Source organism: Pteronotus mesoamericanus, unplaced genomic scaffold, assembly GCF_021234165.1.
Source record: "Pteronotus mesoamericanus isolate MK-2021 breed Mesoamerican mustached bat unplaced genomic scaffold, CSHL_Meso_final scaffold_54, whole genome shotgun sequence".
Lineage (NCBI taxonomy): Eukaryota > Metazoa > Chordata > Mammalia > Chiroptera > Mormoopidae > Pteronotus > Pteronotus mesoamericanus.
The window spans coordinates 12,296,402-12,322,587 of record NW_026555321.1 but is presented as its reverse complement, the minus strand read 5'-3'; the positions used below and the strand labels follow the sequence as shown (position 1 = coordinate 12,322,587).

The 26,186-nt window shown below is 39.3% G+C and overlaps 2 protein-coding genes across 2 annotated transcripts in view; one reads left to right on the top strand and one right to left on the bottom strand.

Annotated features, from left to right (window-relative positions):
* UBE2E1 (ubiquitin conjugating enzyme E2 E1) overlaps positions 1-26,186 on the top strand; it is a 67,560-nt gene that overhangs the window by 13,386 nt on the left and 27,988 nt on the right. The window lies entirely within an intron of this gene.
* Positions 11,224-26,186, bottom strand: part of NKIRAS1 (NFKB inhibitor interacting Ras like 1) — a 67,991-nt gene continuing 53,028 nt past the window's right edge. The window contains exon 6 of the mRNA XM_054595404.1: positions 11,224-11,282. Within this exon, the coding sequence (XP_054451379.1) occupies positions 11,239-11,282 (44 nt within the window). The 3' untranslated portion in view covers positions 11,224-11,238. The remainder of the gene's footprint in view (positions 11,283-26,186) is intronic.

Below are 26,186 nucleotides of genomic sequence, written 5' to 3'. Positions count from 1 at the left end.
GTTAGAGATGCTGGCACCCGCCTGAGACATCTGACACATTCCCTATCATCAGTGGAGTGAAACAGGGTTTCATAATAAGCCCATTCTTATTCAGCCCCTTGTATGCAGCCATGCTCTGAAGTGAAACAAAAGACCTAGTAACTGGTGTCAGAATATGCTTCTAATCCTCTGGGAAACTCCCTTCTCTATAGCCTAAGAAGCTCACAGCTCCTTGCTTGAGAACTATAGTCCGGGAACTGGTGTATATAATGGCTCTTTTCTTGAAACATACATGTGAGTGATGACGGGTTGCTTTGTAGAGTCCACGCCACACTGCGTGGAGGGCAAACCTGCGGAAGGCCGAGGTGATGTCTGCCCTGGTCAGAAGGTCATAATAAACCAGTGTTTTTGTGTGCAGACCATAATGGAAAGTTGACACTGCGTGATGCTACGTGGGGCATCATCCTGTTCACTCATACTTTCATTAACATTCAGTCATACTTTCATTAACAAAGTAGTCAAAACCTGAATTCTGTCTGCTTTTTGAAGAACCTGAATGAGACAGTGAAATGCCAGGGCAAACCAAAGGGACGGGTGTAGCTGTTCTCTGGCTTTTATGTGGCATTGAGCGGTGCATGTGCTGCGGGGGCACGTCTGACATGCCTTTAGGAACCTGTGTTGGCACTACATTTTTTTTTTTTTAATTTTTTGAAAACTTGGCAGCTTGAACCTCTCTTTTTAGTACCTAAAAAAAAGTATAATCAGAAACTTTCAGTACAGAAATAATCTTACCGAACCATTTGAAGGATTTCACATCAGGTCTGCTGGGACATGGGTCCAGCCCTGTGAGCCCTGTCCCTTCCCCCTTTCGTGCATGCTGCCACTCAGCGGGACAGGCACACTGTCATCATCAAAATCACCCCACCACCTGGGCCTGGATGTCCAGTTGCCGGAAGCTGTGATGATTTCTAGCCTGGGCTGGAAGCTTCCAGGAACCCTTGCCCTTACGGCCTGAATTTGCAAGCACTGCCACACTGGCATCACCTAAATGCTTAGACTGCAGCGTGCTGCCCGCCCCTCGTGCCTCGAACTCTGCGCATCTGCACAGGACCCGTCGTCTGCCAGGACATTCTGAGGATGGAGACCATGTTTTTGCTCTTGGCCCCCCAGCCGGACGGTTGGCCCTGCAGCTAGCCTCCACAGCGCCACCTTCCCGGGCCCACGGAGCTCCCCCACCTCGTTAAATAGTAATCAGCAGAGAGGTCCTGGAGGTTCTGCCCGCACTGAAATGGTGAGCATTATGTGGAATACCAGGACATTGGGTGTTCGTATCCATGTAAATTGGTAGATGGAAAATCGATGTGTGATGGATCCTCTAAGTTCAGTAGAAAAGGATTTGGAGCACATTTTTCAAATAGCAGTGGATAGAACTCAGCTTGGAATGATTTTACTTAGAGAAAAGTTTTAGATAGGATACAGCTCCAAAAGTCAGGGTTGTAATCAGAAAGCAATGTTGTACAAGAGTAAATCAGGTCATATTTATTTAAAATATTAGAGTGTCTGCTGTGTGCTAGGCATTGCTGTGTGGGTGACGACAGCAGGCCCCTGGCTTGCGGGGCTTGAATTTTAGTAGGCAGCAGAGACCGCAGCCAAGTTCCAAGGATTAGTAACCACCAGGGTGTTGGCTGGGAGGGGAGAAATTAACAGTGCGGTGATAGAGAATAACTGCGGGGGGAGGGTTGCTCCTTAGAGAAGGCTTTAGAAGACGATTAGGCAAAGACCTGGAAGATGAGAAGAAAGGAGAGCTTTGTGAAGAGGACAGGAAGAACGTCCCAGACAGGGAAGCACAGGGACCCTGAGGTGGAGGGAGCCTTGTACTGCGGGATCGTGTAAACCACGGCAGAGTTTGGATTTCATGCATCCCACTTCTTTCAGCAGGAAGCCACTTGAGGTTTTGAAGCAAGAAAGTGACATTATTTCAGTAATGATTTCAAAGTCTTTCCCCTCCCTCTGTGCTGTGTGGAGAATAGCTGGGAGGAAGGCAGAAGCAGAAGGGAGGTCAGAAGGGAGGGTATTGCTCGGTTCCAGGTTACTGGTGATGGCAGCTAGGATTGAGGTGGTGGCAGCGGAGAAGAGGTTAGAACACGTGGACCTGTTAAGGGAGCGCCTGTGGGAGACGAGGGGAAGGACCCACAGTGGCTCTGAGTTTCTGTGGTTTTAGCAGTTAGGTAGGTGATGGTGACATTTTTCTGATAGGAAGAAGACTGGCATATGGCCTGTGTGTGCACATGCGTGCATGTGTGTGTTGGGAAGAGAACAGCATAGAGAATGAGTCCTTTTTGGATATATTAGGTTTGAGACAGATGCTAATGAGGCATCCAAATGAAGGCATCATATAGAAGTCAGCTATAGGTGGTTGGAACTCAGAGGAGTGTTCTGACCTCTGGATAAATATGAGCTTGAGATACATATGCGTTTGGGAGACAGCAGTTTATAGAGGCTCTTGAATGTCTGGGAATGCCTCTAGCTCACCTAGAGAGCAAAGACATAGCGAGAAGAGGGCCCCGAATGGAGAGTTGGACATCTACCATTTAGAGGTTGTGCAGGCTTAAGGGAGATACCAGCAAAGGAGACTGAGAGAAGGAAGATCAGAAGAGCTGGTGTCAGAAAGCAGTGAGGGGGAAGTGTGTGGAGTTGAGTGTTCATCAAGTCTGAGATAATGCTGTGAAGTGGAAAAAGATGAAGACCACTAAGTAACCACTGGATTTTACAGCTTCTCATTTGTTGACCAATGTAGAGGAGATGATGAGTAAGGGGATAATTTTTGAGAAAGAAAAGGCATTTGTGTTACCCTTCTCTATTGGAAGATTCCATTGTGTTGGTCCAACGAAGGGATTTAATATTATCTAATTTTTACACTTTAGGACAGAATTTCTTGTGTATATAATTTTATATATATATAATCTTGTGTTCACAATTTACCTTGGGACAGGGTTTATCATTTTTTTATGGATTCTTGATGGTTTTGTTTTTTAATGGTTTCCTCTCTCCTCCCTGCACCAGAAGCAGTTAACTTCTGCTTTACTCGATTCAAGCCCTGGGTGATCTTACTGCTAGCATTGCAGTATGGGTGCCCTAAGCAAAAGTGCCAGGTCCATATATTACATCTTGATGGGTCCCTTTTGCAGGGATTAGTTTAAAAATACTAGGATGTGGGTAAATTGGACAATGAGTAAATTGCTGCTGCCATCCTTAAAATTCTTAAAAAAAAAAAAAAGATTTTTATTTATTTTAGTTTTAGAGAGAGGGGAAGGGCGAGAGAAAGAGAAAGAGAAAGAGAAACATCAATGTGTGAAACATTGATCGTTGCTCTCTCACATCCCAAACCAGGGACCTGGCCTGCAACCCAGGCGTGTGCCCTGACTGGAAATCGAACCTTGGCACCCTTTTGGTTTGTCGAACGACGCCCAACCCACTGAGCCTCACCGGTCAGGGCAAAATTCTTTTACGTGCTTTGATTTGCATCGACCTTTTGTACTTTGTTCACGCTCGTGAGTGCACTAGAAGGAGTCGGTACATGTGTTTACTTTTAACACAGCTTAAGTTACCATACTCACTGTTTTTATTCTTTCAAGATTGGCAATTATGTTAATACTTCACAATGGATGTATCTGGAACTCCTAAAACATCAAGTTAAGCATTATCTTTCCAGTCCAACAGTCATGTTTTATTAATTTGTTTCAGATTATCCCAGGGACTCTTGGCCTTGCTTAATTTGATAATTCAGGTTGTCGCTTTTTCTGAGATTGATCTTGTTAAGACGTAGACTTGTAAATTACAGTAAGTTGGGAGCAATAAGATACTTAGAATTATTGCTGAATGTAGTTAACAGTTTCATATAAGAAAATGTCCCACTATACAAATGTTTATCTTAGTACTTCCCATCAGAGCAGTGTGTGTACATAGCAGCTTGTGTTTAAAAAGTCAGACATCAGATTCCCATTCAGATTCAGAGTGTAGGGGCTTTGGGTGTAAGTGACCGAGCTGGTGTCTTTTTATTCACATCACAGAAGTGATCAGTCAAGGCGCTACATTTTTAGTCTCAAAAATACGGTGTATTGACATTAACTTTCTTTAAAAGTGGGTTCTTTGGGTTATGATTGGTTTTTTTAAATGGACATTTTCAAACAACTATTAGTTATCTCCCAGTATGCCTTTACAGTAAATAAATATTTGGAGAAGTTACTGGTGGCCTCTCTTACTCAAAGAACTGTCATATTTCTAGATTAAAATGGATGGCATAGAGGAGTCATTTTTGTATAACGTGAAGCTTCGGTCTTGAACCCTGGGTGAGGTGGAGGCGTGCGTCCCTTGCACAAATGAGTGACTCAGACTGGTAAGGGACAGCAGAGTTCTAGAAGAATTGAGGCTAGAGGGAAGGCATTTTTAGGGTTGGAGAGACATTCTTCTAGTTCAGAGAGTATTAGTTGGCATCACAAACGTGTCAGGCACTGCCAGAGGGAACCAGATGATAACATGTGGAACCACAAGCGGTTTGGCTGCATAGGAGCTTTGCTTCCCAAGTAACTTAAGTTTCTCCTACCGCCACTCATAACCCTTCCTCAATGGGAGTACGTCTCCGTTTCTAAAAGCAATTTATTGGAATTGGCTTTGTAAAATTTTATTTCTTAGCAGGCTTTGCTGGAACACATTTATCCTAAAGACAAGGAAATCATCAAATTGGTGTACATCAACGATTCTAAAAGAAAACATTTGTTTTATAACAAGTACCCAGGAGGATTTTTTATAAACTTGATGGATTACTTTCCTCTAACCTAAGTAAATATTTCAAAACAAATGTATGTTAAATGATGATAGTAATGTGTGAGCAGAGACTGGCAGTAAAGACAGCAATATCATTTATTACTTAATAAGATAAGACACTGCTTTGGTCTTGGTCCTTTTTCTGAGTGACTCTCTGCGAAAGTCCTCAGGATGCATAACGTCACTCTTGGGCTTGACTAGTAGCCTTCCCAGAAATGCTGCTGCTTTGTAGCTTAGTATCCTGAGATGTTTACATAGTATACGTTGTCAAGTGATTTGGACCAGTCGTAAAATAAATTCGTATGTCAAGGACGCAGTTGTTGTTAGAAATTGGTTTCCATTCTATCTGGTGACACTACTCAATGCTCTATAGATACAGGGATTTCTAGTACATTTTACTGTAGCTTTTTACATTTATATAGAGTCCGGCTGAAGTAACGCCTGCTTGAGCGTGGTTGGTAGGGTAATAATATGGGTGTAATAATTGATAGTATTAATTTGAACATTTCACTTAAATCATCCTATGGTTTGCTTGAGTGTGATATTGTTATATTATAGAATTGCATGCTTATGATTTTGTCATAAAAGATTTTATAATAAAAAAAGACCCTGTATATTGGGAGGAAGCTCTATATTTTAGTACTTGTAAGTTGAAACACATGATTTTGAAAAAAGGTGAAACTATGAAGATCTTGGAGTGCAAGTTAATTTTTATGATGGAAATTTGTAGCTAGGAAGGACTGGATGCTCCCTTCTTTGTGTTCTGTTCATTTTGAGGTGTATATTGAAACATTAATTTTTATCAGTTGTCTCCATTCTGTTGCTAAGTGACTAGTGCTTTGTTTCTTTTTCTTTTCCCAGAGCCACTCTGGAAACCTTCCTACACTTAGGCCAACTCTCATTTAAATCCTAAGATCTAAACTTCCCCACCACACAGTAAGCCCCACCCGAGCAGTCGTCTCCTGGGTCCTAAAACCTCTGACACCTAACCAGCCCCTCACGTAGTACAAGGTTTGAGGCGGGTAACATTTACTGGTTATCATTTGACCTGGAGGTGCATAAAAAGAAACGCTATCTTGTTGTGTAATGGACTAATAAGTCAAATCTCAGGATACCTAATGACATTACTGCAGGCTTCATTTGCATTTTCCTTTCAGTTTGAAATCTGTCACTTCACTCTTGCATTTCTGGCTTTCTCCCACCCTGATGAGCTCCCGCCCCTTCCTGTTTCTTAGAGGGGGGAAAAGGTTAGCCAGTTGGGTGTTGTTTTCTCAGAAATTTCTTCTGGACACACTCACTAGAGCCAGAAGACAGTTTGTGGCACTTGGAATTTCTAGAAGAGAGATGATTGCGTGTATCCAGAGCCTACATATGAATTGTGGGCCTAACTGTGAAGGTTTACCAAGCCCAGTAGATTAGTAATTATGTTCCTTGAATGAATTTTAAAATATGTAATATACTGAACACACATTATTTGCATCATGAGAATTGTCTATATTAATAACAGATTTTTTTCCAGTTAAATGTTATTGCTCGCTTTGCAAGTGTGGCGAGACCTAGCAGGGTTATCAGTGACTCAGCTGGGGTGGGCGGGGCAGTCTCCTACCTGTCCCACCTGTGCTCCTGGCCTGTGTCACGGCAGGGCAGTCGGGCTGAGCGATCCAGATCACTGACGGCACTGCCAGTACTTTGGCCTGTGCCTGCCCTGGTTTGTCCCCCGTGTGGCCCTTTGACTTAAGGCACAGTAAACGGCTCCTCCTGGAACCAGCTGCTCCTCACCCTATTCACTGGCTCATTCTGGCATTTACTGGGCATTTCCTGTTGTGCCAGGTACTGGAGATAGCGAAAAAGACGATGATGTCCCTGCGCTGATAGGGCTTACATTTCCTATGCAGGGAGGGGCAGTTTTTGAAAAGTACAAAAGTAATTTCAGATAACAGTACAAAGAAATTAAAACAGGGAAATGGCACAGTGAGCGAGTGACTGGGCAGGCTGGGACATTGGTAGGTGCCATTCTGGGAGACGGCCATGAATGACGACAAGGGCGTCATGAATGACGTTTATGGCGCCTGGACGTCGTGCGTGCGGATGAGCGGTTGGGGGTGAGGGAGGCAGAAGCCATAGTTTATTAATTTCAGTAGAAGGCGATTGGAGAGTTTTAAGAAGAGGGATACACCACCACAGGTGGCCTGTACTGGAAGAGTGTCTCACATAAAATTTCTAGTTTATAAAATAAAGATTATGGAAATAGTCTTTGTAAACATTTTTTTCCTTTACAGAATCACTGGCATTTCTTTATATAACATTTATGTTATATATCTGGATATAATCTATAACATATCATCGTGCCTATTATATTGAGATATCTATTGTCTATTGTATTTAGAAATGCTGAAAAATTACAGACACACTGCCCAAAATTTGTGTGTGAACCTGTGAAGGGAAGTTTGTGGGTTAATGTATGAATGCTTTGTAATGCCTGCGGAACATTCAAAGATGGCAGAACCAATTTCTTAGCTGTCCTTGTAGTTGGCTGGCTTCCGGACTGTGCACCCGAGTGAGCGTGGCCTGCCGCTGCCAGGGTGGAAGGAGGCAGCAAGGGTTTTTGGTCTCTACCTCTTCTGAGCAGGAACAGCAAATGCGGGCTCAGGGGAACAGTCAGGGACCCTGGAGGTCGGTCTGGAAGGCGGGTTACTAGTCTCCTCCCAGTCCCAACTGGGATTCCAAGGATAGTTAAAAGATTTACCTCTGCAGCGTGAAACCCCAAGTCTGTGAACACGTAGAGAGGATGTTTTCCAGTTTCCTTGATTTGGTGAATGCTTTGGTGGACTAATAATTTTGCCATAATTTTTAATTCTGATAGCTGAAATATTTGGACTAATGGGGACATGGAAGCCAAACAACACATTGGAGTAGTGATATAATCATTCTTAGATGTGTATTTGAAATTTCAGTTATTAAAATTCTTTTGGTTCTTGTGCTATGAAAGTGACATAAAAGATGTAATTTCACCATATCTTAACCCATTACAGCAGGTTTGGGGTTGCATTTCTTACAGAAGGGAAATTTTTCTTCCTGAAGAAAAGTTTTTCCCCTCTGAGCTAATAATAAACAGTTTAGAAAAGGACCATTATTCATTATAGAAAATAATTCCACATAATATTCAGAATTCTTGAGGGGACAAAATTTCAGTGCAAACATAATGTGATTTGCTCACAGGAAAACAACATCAATAATACAAAACAATCAACATACAAAAAAAACTTCAGGTAACATATTTGACTTTGAAATGAATTTTAGTAATTATATGGTAAACTGATACGCGTTCAGTATTCTGTGTATTCACTTTATCCAAAATAATGAAGCAACAGTAGAAAGCAATGACTTAAGATATTCTGGACAGCTCTCCAGTTTAGCTTAAGTTGCTTGCCTAAGGCCTGGCTCTTACATGGTGAAGCTGTCCCATGACACATTGTACATATCTCTTTACAACATTTATCACATTCAGTTACTGTTGTTTGTCACTCTAACAGACAAAGTCTTTTAAATTCTGATTGTTTTGTTTTTATTCTTGTGCCTAATGCCAGGAGATACCCCGAAACTGAAATATTACTTAAATTGGAGTGTTTGATTAGAAGTAGTTGTGTAAATGTTACCATGCATTTCTTTAGATTTTAATGTAAGTCACTGAGAAGTTACTGTCAAGTCGAAGTAATTAAACCAAAATGAATTCAGTTTTAATCTCTCAGTTGGTGGAAAAACAAAACAAAGCAATTTGTTATTTTATATAAATTTATCTTTAAGGTTTTCAATATTGGTTTAATTTTAAGAAAATATACAGTATACCCAGTCTAAAAATTTAGATCAGTTCTACAATATGAGAAAATGGATCAATATAGGATGAGTATTTAACAGCCACCATCAGGGGGAAAGAAAAAACCTTAAATTTTATTCGACTAAAATTACTAACTGAACATTTATGTGTCTCTGTGTGCATAGCACTGAATTTAGATTATGTGGAAATGCAAAAGTGTAATGGATGGATGCTCTCAACGTCAAATGAACACAAAACAGCTAGTGAGCAAGACCCTGTGTAAGAGATTCACTGTGACCTAAGATATAAATGTGTTTATAATTTTTAATCACAGTTCCCTTTTGCCTCCACCTTATGTCCTGGAGAGCAGTGATTCCCAGCGCGTCCCTGTCCCAGCACACCTGGGGTAGAGGAAAGCTCCCCTGTAACTTCAGTGATGGGATGGAAGGGAAGAGATTAGCAAATATGCCTGAAGTGGGGAATAAAAGTCCTCCAGCAACTGTTAATAGTTTTAAATATATAGATGTTAGTAGTAACCTGAGGGGTAGTCTCTCCCTCTTTTCTTGAGGTTAAAAAAGGGAAAGAAGTACTGCAATAGAAGTGTTTACAGATTTAGGGAGTAGAGGGAGAGGGAGAGGCCTTTGAAAGACCTGAACTGAGCTAATGACTGAAGGTAAAGGGAAAAGAACTGAGAAAGGGAAGGGGTCTACAAGAGATTACATTCTTGTAGAGGATAGAAATGAGGTCTTGGTTTTCCCACGGGCTGTTTGCTAATTAGTACAAATACACACTTGGAAGAGAATCAGAAAAAAGAAAAGGAGAAACCTGGCCTCCAGAAAATTTCGGACCACTGGCATGGACCGATGAGCTCTGCTGGACCTGGCTCCCTGGGAAGAGGAGCCCCGAGTTTGCTATCATTTTAGAGTTGCTGTGGAGGAGCCCTGGCATTGCGACCACGGGCAGGCTGTGTACAGGTTTCTCTTCTGCCTCCTCTCCAGCTAGCTACATACCTGGAATTTTGGCTTTGGAATAATTTAAAAGATACTTTGCCAAGAAAATATATTAGAAAGAAACCATTTTTTAAAACTGCTTCCTGGCCCTTTACAGCCCTCTACAGTCACGCACTGCATAATGATGCTCTGGTCAACAATGGACCACATATATAATGGTGGACCCATAAGATTATAATGGAGCTGAGAAATTCCTATTGCCTAGTGACATTGTAGCCATCGCGATGTCATAATGTGATAAATTACCCACATTTTTGTGGCGATGCTGGTGTAAACAAACCTACTACACTGCCAGTCGTATAAAAGTGTAGCACATAAAATTATATCCAGTATATAATACTGGATAATAAATGGCTATACTACTGGTTTATGTATTTACTATACTTTTTATTATTTTAGAATGTACTTTTTCTACTCATAAAAAAAGTGTGCTGTAAAAGAGTATGCCATGTTTACCGTGTTGCTCGATTGCATCATTTTCTCTTGTGCTTGGTTTAGTCTTGTTTTGTGCAGTAACCCGTTGTGCAGGCTCGTAGCCTGGGAGCAGTGGCTAATAGCATCGAGCCTGGGTGCACAGCCACCTAGGTCTGCGTAGGTATGCTCTGGGATGTTCACACAATGACAAAATCACCTAACAATGCATTTCTCAGTACTTAACCCCTGTGATTAAGCTGCACATGACTTTCTTAATGCAGGTGCTTGATCTCTGGATCATGCTTAGTCCTAGTTCAGTAAGCCTTTCAGGATGGTGTTCAAACTTACCCTAGGCCTTCACATGATCTCTTCTAATATCGCCTTGACAGGACTCTCAGTGGGTATACAGAGGATCAGTCATTACATATTATAAATGAATTCAGGGTTCACAGATGCCTTCTTGGCCCATCCCCATTACACACAAAAATCACAAATAATGAAGACTTTTGTAAGGTTTATACCAGCTAGGAGGAATTTTTTTTTTTTTTTTTTTTTGACAAGGTGAAATTATCTGTTGAATTTTAAAACATGCAAAGATCTTTAGGTTTAGAAAACCAACAGAACAGAAGGAAGAGCAGTGTGACCAAATAGTGAAGCAGAGACAGGTTTGCCTTGTGTGGGAGCGCCTCATGGGAGAACAGGGATTGCGGCCACGGCTTTGCTCTTGACCTTACCTTATTCCCCTTCTGCATTCACCTCGAAGTGAACCCTGCCCCTGCCTTAGTGTGCCCTTGCTGGTTGCTCTCTCCCTCTCTGTCATGCTGTAAGGGAATGTGTGGCACCAGATGACTGGTCACAGTTGGAGCATCAGCGAATCACAGCATTAGATCCCCCACAGAGGGGTTGGTAATGGAACAATGAGAGCAGTAATAGCTAACTCCTGTTAGGCAGTTACTGTAGGTCATGTTTTGTTCTAAAGGCTTTAAATGTAGCAAGTGATTTAAAATTTAAACCGTTCCTCTTGGTGGGTCCTGCTATCCTCCGTTTAGAGGTGATGAAATCAAGGCCTAAGTTACAGACAGTTATTAAGTGGAGGAGCCAAGAGAGGAGCCCAGTCAGCCTGGCTCCAGGGCCTCTGTTCTCAGCCACTCCGCTGTAGGGAGAGTTAGGGAGTTCAGCCTGATAACGCTTTTGTTGTTAGTTAAGAGTCTTTATGTTGCAAGTAACGACATTCTGGCTCACTGAAATAGAAAGATGAGATGATTATTAGGATATGTGAGTATGTGACCAATAACTCAAGAACTGAAACGTTCTGGGTACTAGAAACAGCAGAAGCCAGGGATTCTTTCCCTCTCTCCCCCCAGCTCCTCTCTGCAAGTGCATGTTCTTTCTCGCACTGCGGACTGTTGCGGGCTGCCCACAACCTGCCTGCAGGAGCATGGCCACAGACGCACAGAGGAACTGACTTTTTTCTTTCGACAACTTCAGGGTAAAGGGCCGGTTAGTGCAGTTTGATTGACCTCTAAACCAGATAGATTGGTAGTTAAAAAGAACAGGTCCAAGTGACGCTAACATTGATTAATTTAACAAAATGGAAACTGGTTTCTAAAGGAAGAAACCTTATAATGACAGCTTTTAAGGAAGTGGCTGTCTGAGTTTCTTCAGTGCTTTAAGCTCTGTGAGAGTCGGGACTATGTAGCCACCCAGCACAGTGCTTGAAACATAGTAACTGCTGAGATGTTTACTGGATGAATGAAGGAATAATGGATAAGTTTCCTGAATAAGGAACACTTACAAAAATCTAATTCTGTTTTTTGGTCATTGCCCAGGCTGGAACAGAACATAGGTTTTTAGTAAGGGAGAAGGGACTGTATTTTTCCTGGGTTATGGACACCTATAAAGGAAAAAAATACAACACTAACATTTACTTTTAACTCTGTAGCACCACATCTCCTTTTGTCTCTTTTCCTCCCCTTTTTCCTCAGAATCGCTGTTTGTCTCACAACACTTACTTCTATTCTCTGTAAGTCCTCTCTCAGCAGAGTATAAAGTGGAGATACTTACTTTTTTAAAAGGTTTTTTTTTTATTTTTAGAAGGGAGGGGAGGAAGAAAGAGAAGCAGAGAAAGATCAATGTGGTTGCCTCTTGCGCGCCCCCCCACTGGGGACCTGGCCTGCAACCCAGGCATGTGCCCTGGCTGGGAATTGAACCAATGGCCCTTTGGTTTGCAGGCTGGCGCTCAATCCACTGAGACACACCAACCAGAGCTATTTTGTATTTTTTAAATACAATTTTTGTGCTGCTTGTTTTTAATGTTAAAAAAAATGAGTATTGTGTAACATGTTATGGGCCTACCTTGAAAATGAACTGGTTAATAGTCATATATTTAGTAAGAATTTAATAGACTGTATTTCATTGAAGACTTATTTCCTAGACACCTTTGGAGCACCTTCATTAATGAATGTAATTTGGTTTATTATTTTAAATAAATGGTTTTCTGGAGTTTTTAGAATATTAATACAGTTAGTTTGGGAGATACAAATAAACAGTGATCAGAAAGCCACACAAGGTCTGAAAGCCATCCTGAGGCAGTAAACAAAATATTAAATCTAATGCCCTGGAGAAGGATGTTGGGAAGCGGTGGCAGTAGTAGCCAGGCCGGGGGAGGGTAAATAAAATTAGAGGCATGACTGTGAAGGGGCTGATATAAGATGCTAGAAGTTGCATATTAAAAAAGTTTTGATAGATGACTTAAATAGGTTAATTCTTAGTCCATGTGCAGACATTTTTAAAAACATTTTAAAAAAAGATTTTATTTATTTTTTAGAGAAAGGGGAAGGGAGGGAGAAAGGGAAAGAAACATCAGTGTGCCACATGCCCCCAACTGGGAACCTGGCCTGCCACGCAGGCATGTGCCCTGACTGGGTATCAAACCAGTGATCTGCTGACCAGCACTCAGTCCACTGAGCCACACCAGCTAGGGTGCAGACATTTTTTGAAATGTCTTTGGGCAAGACCTTTACAGCCCATGTATGAGTCCCTCACAGCTTCATTATTCTGTAGTCCTGCACTGATCTTTGCTAGAATAAAAGTTTGGTTTTGAGTCTCACAAATGTAAATTCAGGTCTTAACTCTGCTTCTTACAGGCCTTGTAAACGTGGGCAGAACCTCTCTCAACTTTAACCCCTGTTAAATTCCCCTTCAGAGGACAAATATTTGTCACCATTTCGGGCGATTTTTCTAAAACATGTCAAATTGTTTTACTTTCTTTCTTTCCTGTCCACTTGAGGAACCTCCGCAGCTATAATGGGAGAATTAACTTTGGGGAAAATTTTTTAAAATATGATAATTTCTGGACTTTCACTAAATATAACGCCCATAGCTTTTTAGTTGCGGGTGTGTCTTACCTAATATGTCAGCAGAAAAGCAGACGAGGGACTATAGCTTGTTCTTTTCTAACTTTGTAATGATGTATGAAGACACCATGTACCCGACACTCAGTTTTGGGGGTAATTGTAAACAGTTGTAGTTAAAGTTGGCTCTGGGTTTCCCAAAGCCTTTGACTTGTGCCCAATATCTTAGAAGCTTTAAAAAGTAGATCCACAGTCCCTTTTCTCTTCCCTTAAGTTATGGAATTTTCTTTTTAAGATTACAGTGAATTTATGTTGAATTTTGTTTTAAGACTTGTATTCCCTACAGTTCTTGCAAACCAGTATAAGCAGGCACTGCTCCAGCTGATGATATTTACAATTTAGGGGGAAAAAATCTATGAAAAGATACTGGACTAGTCATACGTTTTAACATTTTTAGGTTTTGCATAGTGAGGTAACCACTTACGTGAATGTGTACTCACGTAAAGCAGCCTGGCACTGGGAGTCTCTATGTTCAGGGCAGCAGTTCTCAACCCTGGTTGCCGTCTCCGTTACAGGAAGTATTTTTTAAAAAATACAGACTCCAGGGCACCCCACTGAGTCATCATCTCCAGATTAAAACAAAGGGCAGAGGCTGGAGTAAGAACCAGGGAAGTCCTGCATATAGTATATTGTACATCTGGTCTTGATTTATGTTTTTATGACATAATAAAGCAAAATAAAAAGACAGTCATTCAATTTTAGAAACATTTTCATTTTTCATACTTAACAGAAGGAAAATCTTAGGGTAAAGATGAGTGAGTATAGCTTTATCAATTCATAAATTATTGTTTGAAGAACCCTGGTAAATTGAGACTGAATTCAGTTTGAGTGTGTTGTTCTGTGCATAATCTACAGAAATAATTCTCAAAATCAAATGTTCATTTCAGCATGTCATAGCTTTATACTTAAAGGCATTAGGAAAAGCAGGGAAACGTTCAGCATCCGTTTCTTCTGAGTTTCAAGCTATTTCTAATAACCTTTTCAGCTGCTGCTTTTATAGTCTGGTTTGTAGCTCAGACAAGATATATAGTTCAGGAAAAAAATTGAGCTGTTACAACTGATGTTAAGATTGTTTTTTATCTTTCATGGGCCTTTGGAAACAAAGGCTGTTTAGGATATAGGTGAAAAACGTGGAAACAACAAGAACTAAACATTTTTTGTAATTAAAGTTAATGGCAGTATCTGAAATCTAGCTAGGAAATTAGCTATCCATTCATGAGATGTAGAAAACAACTGATTTAGAGTGCCTCATAAAAAAATTCTTTCTCATTTCACTTATGGTCACATGTTTTCATCTATTATGCATTCAATTTTTTTAAAATTACTTATCTTTTGAGAGAGGGGAAGGGAGGGAGAAAGAGGGAGAAAAACAGCTCACAGGCCCCTAACAGAGTCACGTTCCCTGACTGGGAATCGAACCAGCGGCCCTTCCGTTTGCAGGCTAGGCCAGCACTCAGTCCACTGAGGCACACCAGCCAGGGCACGTTCACTTATTAAACATGAGCTCTCCCCCTATATGTCAGGTACTGTATTGGGGGTATAAATGTGAACAAAGACTAGATCCAGTCCCTGTCGGAGCTCTGAGTCTGCAGGAGCAAGGGATTTTAAGCAAGACATCAAAGGGCTCTAAATGTTATTCCGAAAACTGTAAGGCGCTTCAGTTCTGTTGGTCAGGGGCAACTCTTTTGTTCTTTCCCCGAAAGAGTGGTACTGGCTTTTCTTGGAAATGTTAGAGCTGAAAAGGAACTTTAGTTCAATTCCACATTTTACAAATGAGAGCACTCAGATTGAGCAAGGTGATAAGACTTCTCCTAAAGTGGCACAGCTGAGCACTGCTGTAAGTTGGGGGTGCAACACCTGTCTGATTCCTTCGCATATACGAGGAATTAACACATGACTAACAGGATCATGCCCAGAATCTATTCATTCAGCAAAGTTTCAACGATCTGCTCTATGTTGGCTTAGTGTGGGATGTTGGTGTTACTCAGCATGAAGAAGATAAAGCTCTTATAGTTAAGTAGTTCACAGTCTAGAGTGAGATGGGAAATTTTGAAAAAGAAATTATAAAGGAGTTACTTGTTTAGCATATCTATTAGGATGGCAGATTCTGAACTCAGACTGAGTTAAAATCCTAGCTCCCTACTTAATAGCTATGTAAATTTGGGAGGAGCATAAATCTCTGTACCTTAGTTTCCTTATTTGTAAAATGATAATAAGAGGGCCTATTCTATAGGTTTTTAGGATTTAAAAATACAATATTGTATCTAAAGCACTTGGAACAGTGCCCAGCTCTTAATAAGCACTCAATACATGTTGCGTATTATTAAAGCATGCCTTAAACAAAGTCATACTATATTCTTTTTTTCCTTCCATTTTGCAGATGAGGATGTTGAAGCATAAAGAAGTTAAATAACTTGCCCATGGTTACACTGCGGGAAAGTTTGGGAGCCAGGACCTAAACAGGGAGTCTTAACTGAGTGTTCTGTGTAGACTGAGGGGGCTTAGCCAGAGTGTGCCTACCACCAATACTGAAAAATTTCTCAAAATTCTAAGCATCTCAGAATATTAGTAATGTGCTAACTGTTAAATATTTAGTGATACATTTGCTCCTTCTGAAGAGAGCAAGGGCTAAATTTTGGGAATGTGGTCTGCTTTATTCAAGTCCATCCTGTCATGTGTATTTTATCTTTAGCTGTGTGGCTGATCCCAACTTTAAATTCAAAGAATTTGTGATATGTTAAAAAATCACGTATCTTGTATTTTATAAAGCATTGGACATAGTGTTTGGTTGGTTGGCTTTGATTTTGGCCTTTGCTTTGTTATTTTACTTAAGGAAGTAGCCTACATCTGATTTGAGTAAGAATGGCTTGTTTGAAGAGCAGCATTTTTTACCAACCTCAATCTTTTGAGAAACTTTTGAGACATAGAGAAATAAATAACATACGGTATATATTTTCTATAGAAGACAGACTTTAGTAATCTGGAGAATTGAGAAATATAACTCTTATTCTTTAGAAAATTTCCCTTTCCACCTGTCCATTGATGTGTGTTGCTCTACACTTTAAGGTGATACATTTTAAGTCCCTGCAGAAGCAGCTTTTAATTTTGATTAGTAAATGTCTAATAAGTTATAGTTAATCTGTGACTTTGTGACTTTTTAAATACAGGCATACCTCAGAGATATATGGCAGATTCCATTCCAGAAAACTGGAAGTATCTTTTTGCTGGGGGCCGGGGAGGGGATCTTGCCTTCAATTTGTAAAGAACTGCAACATCTGTGAGCACAATGTATTATATATGGCAGAGCTCTGTAAAACGAGGTATGCCTGCATTTCATAGGAGTTTCTTTTAAACAGCACATATTTGAGACTTGCTGCTTTTGCAGTCTGGTGATCTTTGACTTTAAATTGGAATGTTTAGACCATTTTTATTTAATGTTATTGTCGATGCAACTGGGTTTAAATCTCACTGAGAGAGAGAGAGAGAGAGATGTTTTGTTTTAAATGATCATGCATGCTTTGTTGGATGACTAGCTATAACTTTGTGTTTTGTTTTTAGTGGTTGCTAGTTTAGAGTTTATAGCCCCTTATCCTAAGCATACCACAGTCTACCTTCAAGTGATACTACACCCCTTCCTAATGGTATAGGACCCTTCAACATTCCCTTCTGCAGCTGATATGCTACTGTTAACCATAAATTCTATTCCTACCTGTTAGAATCCCCACAATATTTTGGTCCTGTTTTGGCATTAAACACGTAATGTCTTTTAAAGAGATTTGAGAAATAAAATTATATTGTCCTCAAGTTTATTACCACTGTGGTATTTTTATTCCTTTGTATAGTTCCAGATATATGTCTGTTATCAATTCCTTCCACCCAAGAGACTGCCTTTAACATTTCTTACAGTTGGGTCTGCTGGTGATGAAATCTTTCAATTTTCCTATGTCTGAAAAAAGATCTTTAAATTGCCTTTGTTACTGAAACATTTTTGTCGGGTATAGAATGCTAGGGTGACGTTTTCTCTTTCCGTAGTTAAGGCTGTTGCTCTACCGTCTTCTGGCTTTCACCGTTTCTGAGACGTCTGCTGCCACCCTTATCTCTGTTCTATATGTCGGTCTTCCTTTTTGCTGCTTTTAAGATTTAATCTTTATTATTGGTTTTCCACGGTTTGATTACAATCTGCCTTGCTGTAATTTTCTTCATGTTTCTTGTGCTTGGGGATTGTTGAGTTTTTTGGATCGATAAGTTCATAGTGTTCATCAGATTTAGAAAAACTTTTTGGCCATTAACTTTTTTCAAATATATTTTCTGCTTCTTCCCCCTTTGTATATCAGGCTGTTTTGAAGTTGTTCTACAGTTAACTGATGCTTTGTTCAGTTTTTTTTTTTTTTTTCCTGTTTCATTTTGAGTAATTTCTGTGGCTTTGTTTTCAAGTTTATTCATCTTTTCTTTACAGCATCTAACATGCTGTTAATTTCATCCAGTGTGGTTTTTTGTGTGTTTTTTTTTAACCTCAGATGTATTTTTTAGTATCTAGAAGGTTGAGTTGGGTCTTTTTGTGATTCCCATCACTCTAACATCTTCAGGCATTTGTCTGTAATTTAGAAATTACAGAATAATTGTTTAATTATTTTATTATCTCTGTCACATCTGGATCTATTTCTCTTAAGTGAACATTTCTTGCATTTTCAGACTTTTTTTCCATATCTGGTAATATTTAAACGATTATTAGACATTGTGAATTTTACTTTTTGGGTGCTGGATATTTTTGTATTCTTAAGCACTCTTGAAGTTGCAGTTAAGTTGAGATGCAATGAAGGTTGCTTGGAAATAGTCTGATCCTTTCAAGACTTGTTTTTACACTTTGTTCAGAGTCATCAGAACAGTTACTAAGGTTAACTTTCCCCCTCTGCTGAGACAGTGTTATTTTGAGTATTTTATACATGGTCCTGAGAATTAGAAGATTTTTCCTCTCCAACTAGTGGCAGCACAAACCAGTGTTAACGCTGGTAGCCCCGGGAGACTGTTCCCTCCGTCCCTTCTGGGTGTTCTTTCCCTGGCGTTGCGAAGTATTGTGTCCTCTCAGGCACATGCACTGCTCAGCCAGGTACGCGAGGGGGACCCTTCTGCAGCTCTTAGGAGTCCCCTGTGCATGCAGAGCTCTCTCTTTTGGTCCTTGTGAACCCGAGCCACGGGTTCTCTCTTCCTGTACCACAGGGGCAATTGTAGGTCTTCCAGTGGTTTTGTTTTTTGTTTTCTTTCTCTCATTGTGCTGTCAGCCTGTCTCTCTGTCTCTCAAGAACCACTTCCCTGAGCTACCTGATGCCCAGTGTTTATAAACACTTGTTTCCTATATTTTGTTCTTTTTTTTTTTTTTTCCTTTTAGTTGTTTAAGATAGTTGTTTAAGGGTAAATTTGGTCCCTGGTTTTCCATAGCAATAGCTGAAGTGATTTAAAAGGCACATGACATTTTTTTTGTAAATAAAAATTAGCCATTAGAAAGCAGAACTCTTAAGCTCCTCCAGCTTTTATACATTTATAATGATATTTACTTTTAGAAGTGTTTGAGCTGTTTGGGGAAAAAAATGAAAAGATATGGATTTTGCCATAATGAGAGTTGGGAACAAATTTAATTCATCTTAAATTTCTAGTTTTTCATATTTTACCTGCTGTAAATGAGTAAGAGAGTTTACTTAAAATTTATCTTGACATTTGGAGACTGGTACTATTTGTGGCCATATCATCTGCACTTCGCAATTAAAAAATGTAATTATTTTAGATTTTATGTTTTTAACCCCTCTTGACTTTGGAATAGGTATACTTTGTTTCTTATTACACATTAATTTCATGTTACATACATGTAATATGTTCCTGCCCATGTATTTAGTGTGTTTATATTTTTAACATACATAAATGATGTTAGTTTGTTTTCTACTTTTTTACTAAGTGGAAGATTTTAAGCTCTCTTCCTTTGCTAACTCATATTACATACATATTAATTTCTTTTTAAGTTTATTCTTACTGAGTTAACACTGATTACACTATGTAAGTTTCAGGCATGCAATATTATAATTTGACATCTGTATGTACTACATCATGCTTACCACCAAACGTCTAGTCTTCACTGTAACTGTATAACTGAGCCCCTTGACCTGCTTCACTCTCCCTCCACCCCCAAATACATATTAATTCTAATAGGATTACAGGCCAAGCCAGATCAGAGGAATATATTATATGTGTCAGTGTGGTAAGATTTAAATGACTACATTATTACAGATAGTACATTTCTACTTTTCACAAATTTCTGTTGGGTTTGCAGATGAAATATTTTGAGTCTAATAGGGAGAAAATGTAAATGCCATATATTCACCTCTCATACTTTTTTTTCATTTTTTAAAAGTTGCCTTTTCTAAACCAATGCCATTCAGTTCTGGGCTTCTGGAGCCACATTTGTAGTCACCATTAACCAACAAAACCACATGACTACTACCTTTGAACACAGGATTGTACTGTATTATTCTGACACGAATTTGAAATCCTATGGGCTGGTGAGTGAAAGAGCCACATGCAGCTGAGAGTCCCAGTTTTATATCATTGTCCTAGATCTTTCTGTTTTGTGGGAGTGTGTTTGGGTGGTTGTGGTTTGGAGTTCCGGGAGGAGAGGGGTGACGGCGGCGTCCCGGGTGGGTGGCGGCGAGAGCGACCGCTGTTGGAGGGCAGGGACTGCAGTCTCGTTGGGAGGGCTTTGCACCCCCGTTACTGGATGATTCTAGTGATTGTCACACTGGGTCAGAACATTCATTTCCCTTAAAACATTGACTGTAACAAGATAAAAGGAACTATGGTATAACTGTTAGTGTGAGTATAATAGGTGATGAATCTCAGATTTAATAAGCTTTATGTTAGGATCAGGCAAAAAGGCAGATGTAAACTGTTTTATGGCCCATTGAGGATTTTTTGGTTTGGGAATATTAATTTTTAAAAATGAACCTCTTCATTTCAGTGTCTGCTTTAAATATCACTAAGCTGTCTCACCTCAAGTGAGATAGTGAGGCAGAGGATGTTTCAAGTCTCCTTTTGTTGCATAAACTGAATTCACAGCTTGAAATAAATGAGTCTCTTATATATACACTTCTGTGTCAAAGCTTAGTTTTTGTGACATAAAATCTCATTTACCATAAGTTATGAGCATATTTTTAGGTTTTTAAAAATTTTGATCTTGAAGTCATAAGATTTGATACTTTATAAGGGAGAGAAGATTCCTCGTTGTAGGGCACCGGTGGAATAGACAATTATAACTTAGACGCTTCTGGAGTAGATGCTTGAAAGGTCAATGTTTCCTTACTTCTAAGGGGAGCAGTGGCTTGTTTTATTTAAATAAAAAAACTGTAGTAGTATAGTTGTGGTACAACTACCATAAAGTATACCATGCACTACTAAATTTAAATAGTATATATACTATATATTTTAAAATGTATCATATATATTAATATAATACCATTATTTATACTATTTACTACTGTAATATTCCATAGTATATATACTATATATTATATATAAGTGTATATTAATATATATTATAGTAATACATAGTGTGTTATAGGCTGTTTTTCTGGAAAGAGCATAGTTTGAGGACAATTTCTTTCATCGAAGATTAAAACTGCCTTTCTTTGGGAAGCCATCTATCACCCCAGACTAGGTGTTTGTTTGGGTAGGGGACAGAGGGGAGGCTGTTAGGTTACCATAACATCTTGACTTATTCTGTATAATTATGAGGTTAATGTCAGACTTGTTAACCACAGGGTATACATTTCCTAATATATTATTTAGCACATAATAGATGTTAAATATTTGACTTACATTCTCAACTGTGCACAGTGTTTTGCTGTTAATAAAAACAAGCCAGGGCCACTGAATTGCACAACTCCATGGAGCACCATTCACACAGTGGCACTAGATTTTCCCAGTTTTATGTTTGCTTGCAGAAATTTGTCTTAAATCTTTGGTGCTTACTGCTCTTCAAGCAGAGTATGGTGTTTGAACACAAAATTATGTATTTAGTTTCTATTACACATAGTCAACTAGCAGTAAATGAGAGCTATAATTTACTCCCTTCCTTCTCCCCTGTCACCTTCCGCAGTCATTTCCCCCTCTGCTTCCTGCTGGGTTATGGCGTTTTAAACCAGCACCCTTCCACTTCCCCAGCGCAGCCACAGCGCTAGCACCGCCCGTCACAGCCCGGGCGGTTAGAAGGACGGGCAGTCCTGCTGACTCCCACATCTGTCCGCAGCCGTCCCGACTGCCCACGGGGACCAGTGTTTTCAACCAGACACTGGAACTTGAAAACAAAACATGTCTAAGTCGTAATTCTCTTTTCACCCAAATGCTTTTCTCGTGTTCCTTTATCTCTTTAATGGGATCATATTTTTACGCAAGTTATAGATAGTGCCATCTTTTCCTGCATTTTAGTTGTACCCACTGAAGATGTCATTTTTATATCTCTTTCACTATTTACAATTTTTCATGCTTAGTGCTCCTTTTAGAAAGGTCTGTTATATGTAAGAATGGAGTATGTAAAAACAACAGTGGTAGAGCTGGAGGGGGGTGGTTGGGGGTGTAATGTTTGAGACACTATTTGTGTCTGTTCTTGCCCATGCATTTAGTGTGTTTATATTTTTAACATACATAAGTGATGCTGGTTTGTTTTCTACTTTTTTACTAAGCAGAAGGTTTTAAGCTCTCTTCCTTTGCTCACTCATTGCTTTGGTCTGCTGCATGGTATTCCGTGGGGCATGTCCATTCTGGCTGCAGTAGCCCAGGTGGCTTCCAGCTCTCCATTAGGCGGGGTAACGGCGAGCATTCTCGTGGGTCTCTTTCTATGGATCTCTGTAAGAATTTAGCCAAATTACAGGAGATCATAGGGTTTGCTTAAATTTACTGTGACTTAAGTTGCGCCAGATAGCTTTCCAGGATGGCTGTGCCCGTCTCCTCGCTCCCCAGTAGCCAGGTATTAGCGTTCTTCCATCCCTCTATCCCTTGGCATGCTCTGATTTTCTGGTTTTTGCCAGTCTATAGATGTAACGCAGTATCTTGCAATTTGATTTGCCTTTTTTAGATTACACCACTTGTTAGCCTCTTGTCATATTCTTGTTAGATTTTTGTGTATCCTGTACTGTATGTTGAAAATCGTATCATTGGCCTGCTTTTCTATTGAAGTTCTGTTGGGATATGTTAGATATTAAACTTTAATTTCAGATTTTGCAAGTATCTTCTCCCACTCTTAGTGTAAAGATGTTAATTCTTCCTACTATAAATTTAATTCAGTCCTAATCTAAATTCCAGTTGGATTTTCTTGAGGCAACTCTTTATAAACTTACTCTAAACTTACATGCAGAGAATATGTCCATGAATAGCTAGGTCAGTATTAGAAAGAGGAATAAATAGGGGGAGAAGTTGCTTTACCAGACATGAAGACGTGTCCTAATACTACAGCTGTTTTTTATTGCCCTGGCCTTGTGCTAATATAAACAGACCAGTGAAGTAGATTTAGAGTGCTCTGAGATACACACATGCGTGCGCGCGCACACGATTTTAATGTGTGGGGCAAAAGTAGGTTTACAGTTTGTATGGGAAATAATACAATTAATAAAAAATAATACAAGAATAAACTTGTGTTTCACTCATAAGTGTAAACCTACTTTTGCCCCACCCTGTATGATTACAGTGGCACCGTAAAAGGAGTGGGAGAAAGGTGCTTCTTAAATGTGTTCAAGAATGGATAATGGAAAGGGAAACCGGAGTGTTTAAGCTCTATTTACTCTGTCCTGAAATGTACCAAGATGGAATTCTTAGAGGTGGGAAATATGAACAGTCTGTTTTTTCTCCTATCAAAATGTCTAGCTATGCCTTTTTCTTTTTAAATTGATTTATCAGGATGAGTAAGTAACTGCGGGGGATGGGGTGGGATGGGTGGAGGAGGGCAAAGGGGGAAAAATTGAGACAACTGTAATGGAATAAACATGATTTTAAAATAAAAAAGTTAAAGAAGAAAAGGATAAATAGGTAACTGGTACCTTGAAATAGCCTAAGAGCAGGGACCAGGTGTGTTGTGTGAGGTCAAAATATTAACCATGTTGTTATATACTTCAACAAATAATAAACCAGTTCTCAAAACTTCCAAAAGAGGAATTTATTATACAGAATTGTCACAGTTCTTCCTTAAGTTGGTGGGATAGTCTTTCTGATTGACATTGCAGGAATAAACTTCTTTTCCCTTTGGTTCATCAGCAGGGTGACCATATAATTATCATTAGTAATTACTCTAGGGCAGTAGGGAAAGTAAGGACGATGATAAATAATCTATAGAAACACACACATCTTCCCTACCTCCATTTTTTAAAAATAAACACAAATGGTGTCACAGATACTATTCCATACTTTGATTTTTTTTTTTTTTCCCACTTGATATCATGGACTTTTCCCACTGTTTTCTCTACTGGCCTTTGTATTTGTGACCCGATTTATAAGTGAAGAAACTCAGGCTCAGAGTTTAAAACTTGATTTAAGGTAATACCAATATATAGCTAAGCAGGTCCTTAGTAAATGTTAGGTCTCATCATGTTCCCTTGCCCAAGTATGTCCTTATCCTTAAGGAGCTTGGGCAAACATAATCACAGCACAACTTCAGGAACAGTAGCAATTAATCTGTGTGATACAATCACTAACTGCCCTGGCTGGTCACCTCTGGGAGAAATCAAAGTGTGGTCAAGGAAAACTTTATAGACAAATGTAGGGAGCTTGGGGAGGGATTTACACCGAAGGCCAAAAGGGAGAGGACATTTAAAGGAAGAGAGGGCAGCATTAGGTGGAGCCAGAGAAAAAGCTGTTGGTAAGCTAGGTGGGCTTAATAAATCCTGGAGTGCCAGGAATGCTCATGTGTTTTTAACTGGTTTCTTTCACTTAGCACTGAGTACTGTCAAGGTTCATCCAGTTTCTAGCATGTGCAAATACTTAATTCCTTTTCATGCCTGAGTAATAATTCCACTGTAGGGATATACCACATTTTGTTAATCCACTCGTCAATTTATAGATATATGGGATATTTATATGGGATATTTCGACTTTTGGCTATTATGAATAATGTTGCTATGAGCAATCCACGTGCAAGTTTTTGTGTGGACGTATGTTTGATCTCTCTTGGGTATGTGCCTATGAGTGGAATTGGTGGGTCAAATGGCAACTGTATATTTAACATTTTGAGGAATTGTAAAACTGTTTTCCAAAGTGGCCGCACTATTTTGCAGTCCCACCTAGCCAACATGGATTATCATCTGTGTTTTATTATAACTAACTTAGTGGGCATGAAGTAATACTTCTTTGTGACTTTGAATTGCATTTTTATAAGTAGTTAATGGTGTTGAACACAGTCTTGGCTCCTTTGTTGTGAATTAATTAACCACATATGTGTGGGTTTATTTCTGGGCTCTTTGTTCTGTTCCATTGATCTGTGTGTGTCTTTTTATTGCTAGTACCATACTGTTTTGATTACTATAGCGTTGTAGTATAGTTTGAAATCAGGACACATGGTAACTCCAGCTTTGTCCTTTTTTTCAAGATCACTCTGGCTAGTCAAGGTCTTTAGTAGTTCCATATAAATTTTAAGATTACTTGTTCTAGTTCAGTGAAAAATGACATTGAGATTTTGATAGGGATTACATTGAATATGCAGATTGCTTGGGATAGTATAGACATTTTAACAATATTAATTCTTCCAATCCATGAGCATGGGATATCTTCCCATGTGTGTCTTCAGTTCCCTTTATCAGTGTCTTATAGTTTTCAGTGTACAGTTCTTTCACTTCTTTGTTGAAATTTATTCTTAGGTGTTTTATTCTTTTTGAGCAATTGTAAATGTAATTGTTTTCTTAATTTTACTTTCTGATAATTTGTTATAGTATAAACACAGCAGATAATCTGTATATTAATGTTGTATGCTGCAACTTTATGGAATGTATTGATTAATTCTAAAAGATTTTTGGTGGAGTCTTCAGTTTTCTATGTATAGTTTGTTACTTGCAAATAGTTTTAGTACTTTCCAATTTAGCTGCCTTTTCTTTTTCTTGTGTAGTTGCTGTGTCTACGACTTCCAGTACTAGGTTGAATAGAAGTGCAAAAGTGGGAATTCTTTTTCTTGTTCCTGTTGTTAGGGGGAAAGCTTTCAGCTCTTCAGTGTTTCACTGTTAACTATGACGTTAGCCGTGGGTCTGTCATATATGGTTTTTATTTTTGAAGCATGTTTCTTCCTCTGTGCCCACTTTGTTGAGAGTTTTTATCATAAGTGAATGTTGAATTTTGCCATTTGTTTTTTCTGCATCTGTTAACATGATTATAGGATTTTTGTTCTTCATTTTTTTCATATGGTATACCACATTTATTGGTTTGCAGATGTTGAACCAGCTTTGCTTACATCCTAGAATAAAATCCACTTGATCATGATGTATGATCTTTTTAATTTATTGTTGAATTTGTTTTGCTAGTATTTTGTTGAGGATTTTTGCATTTATGTTTATCATGGGTATCGGCCTGTAACTTTCTTTTTTGTAGTTTCTTTGTCTGGATTTGGCATCATGTTAATGCTGGACTTATAAAATGAGTTTGGAAGTGTTCCCTCCTCTTCAATTTTTTGGAAGACTTGAGAAGGATAGGTATTAAATCTTTGAATGTTTGGTAGAA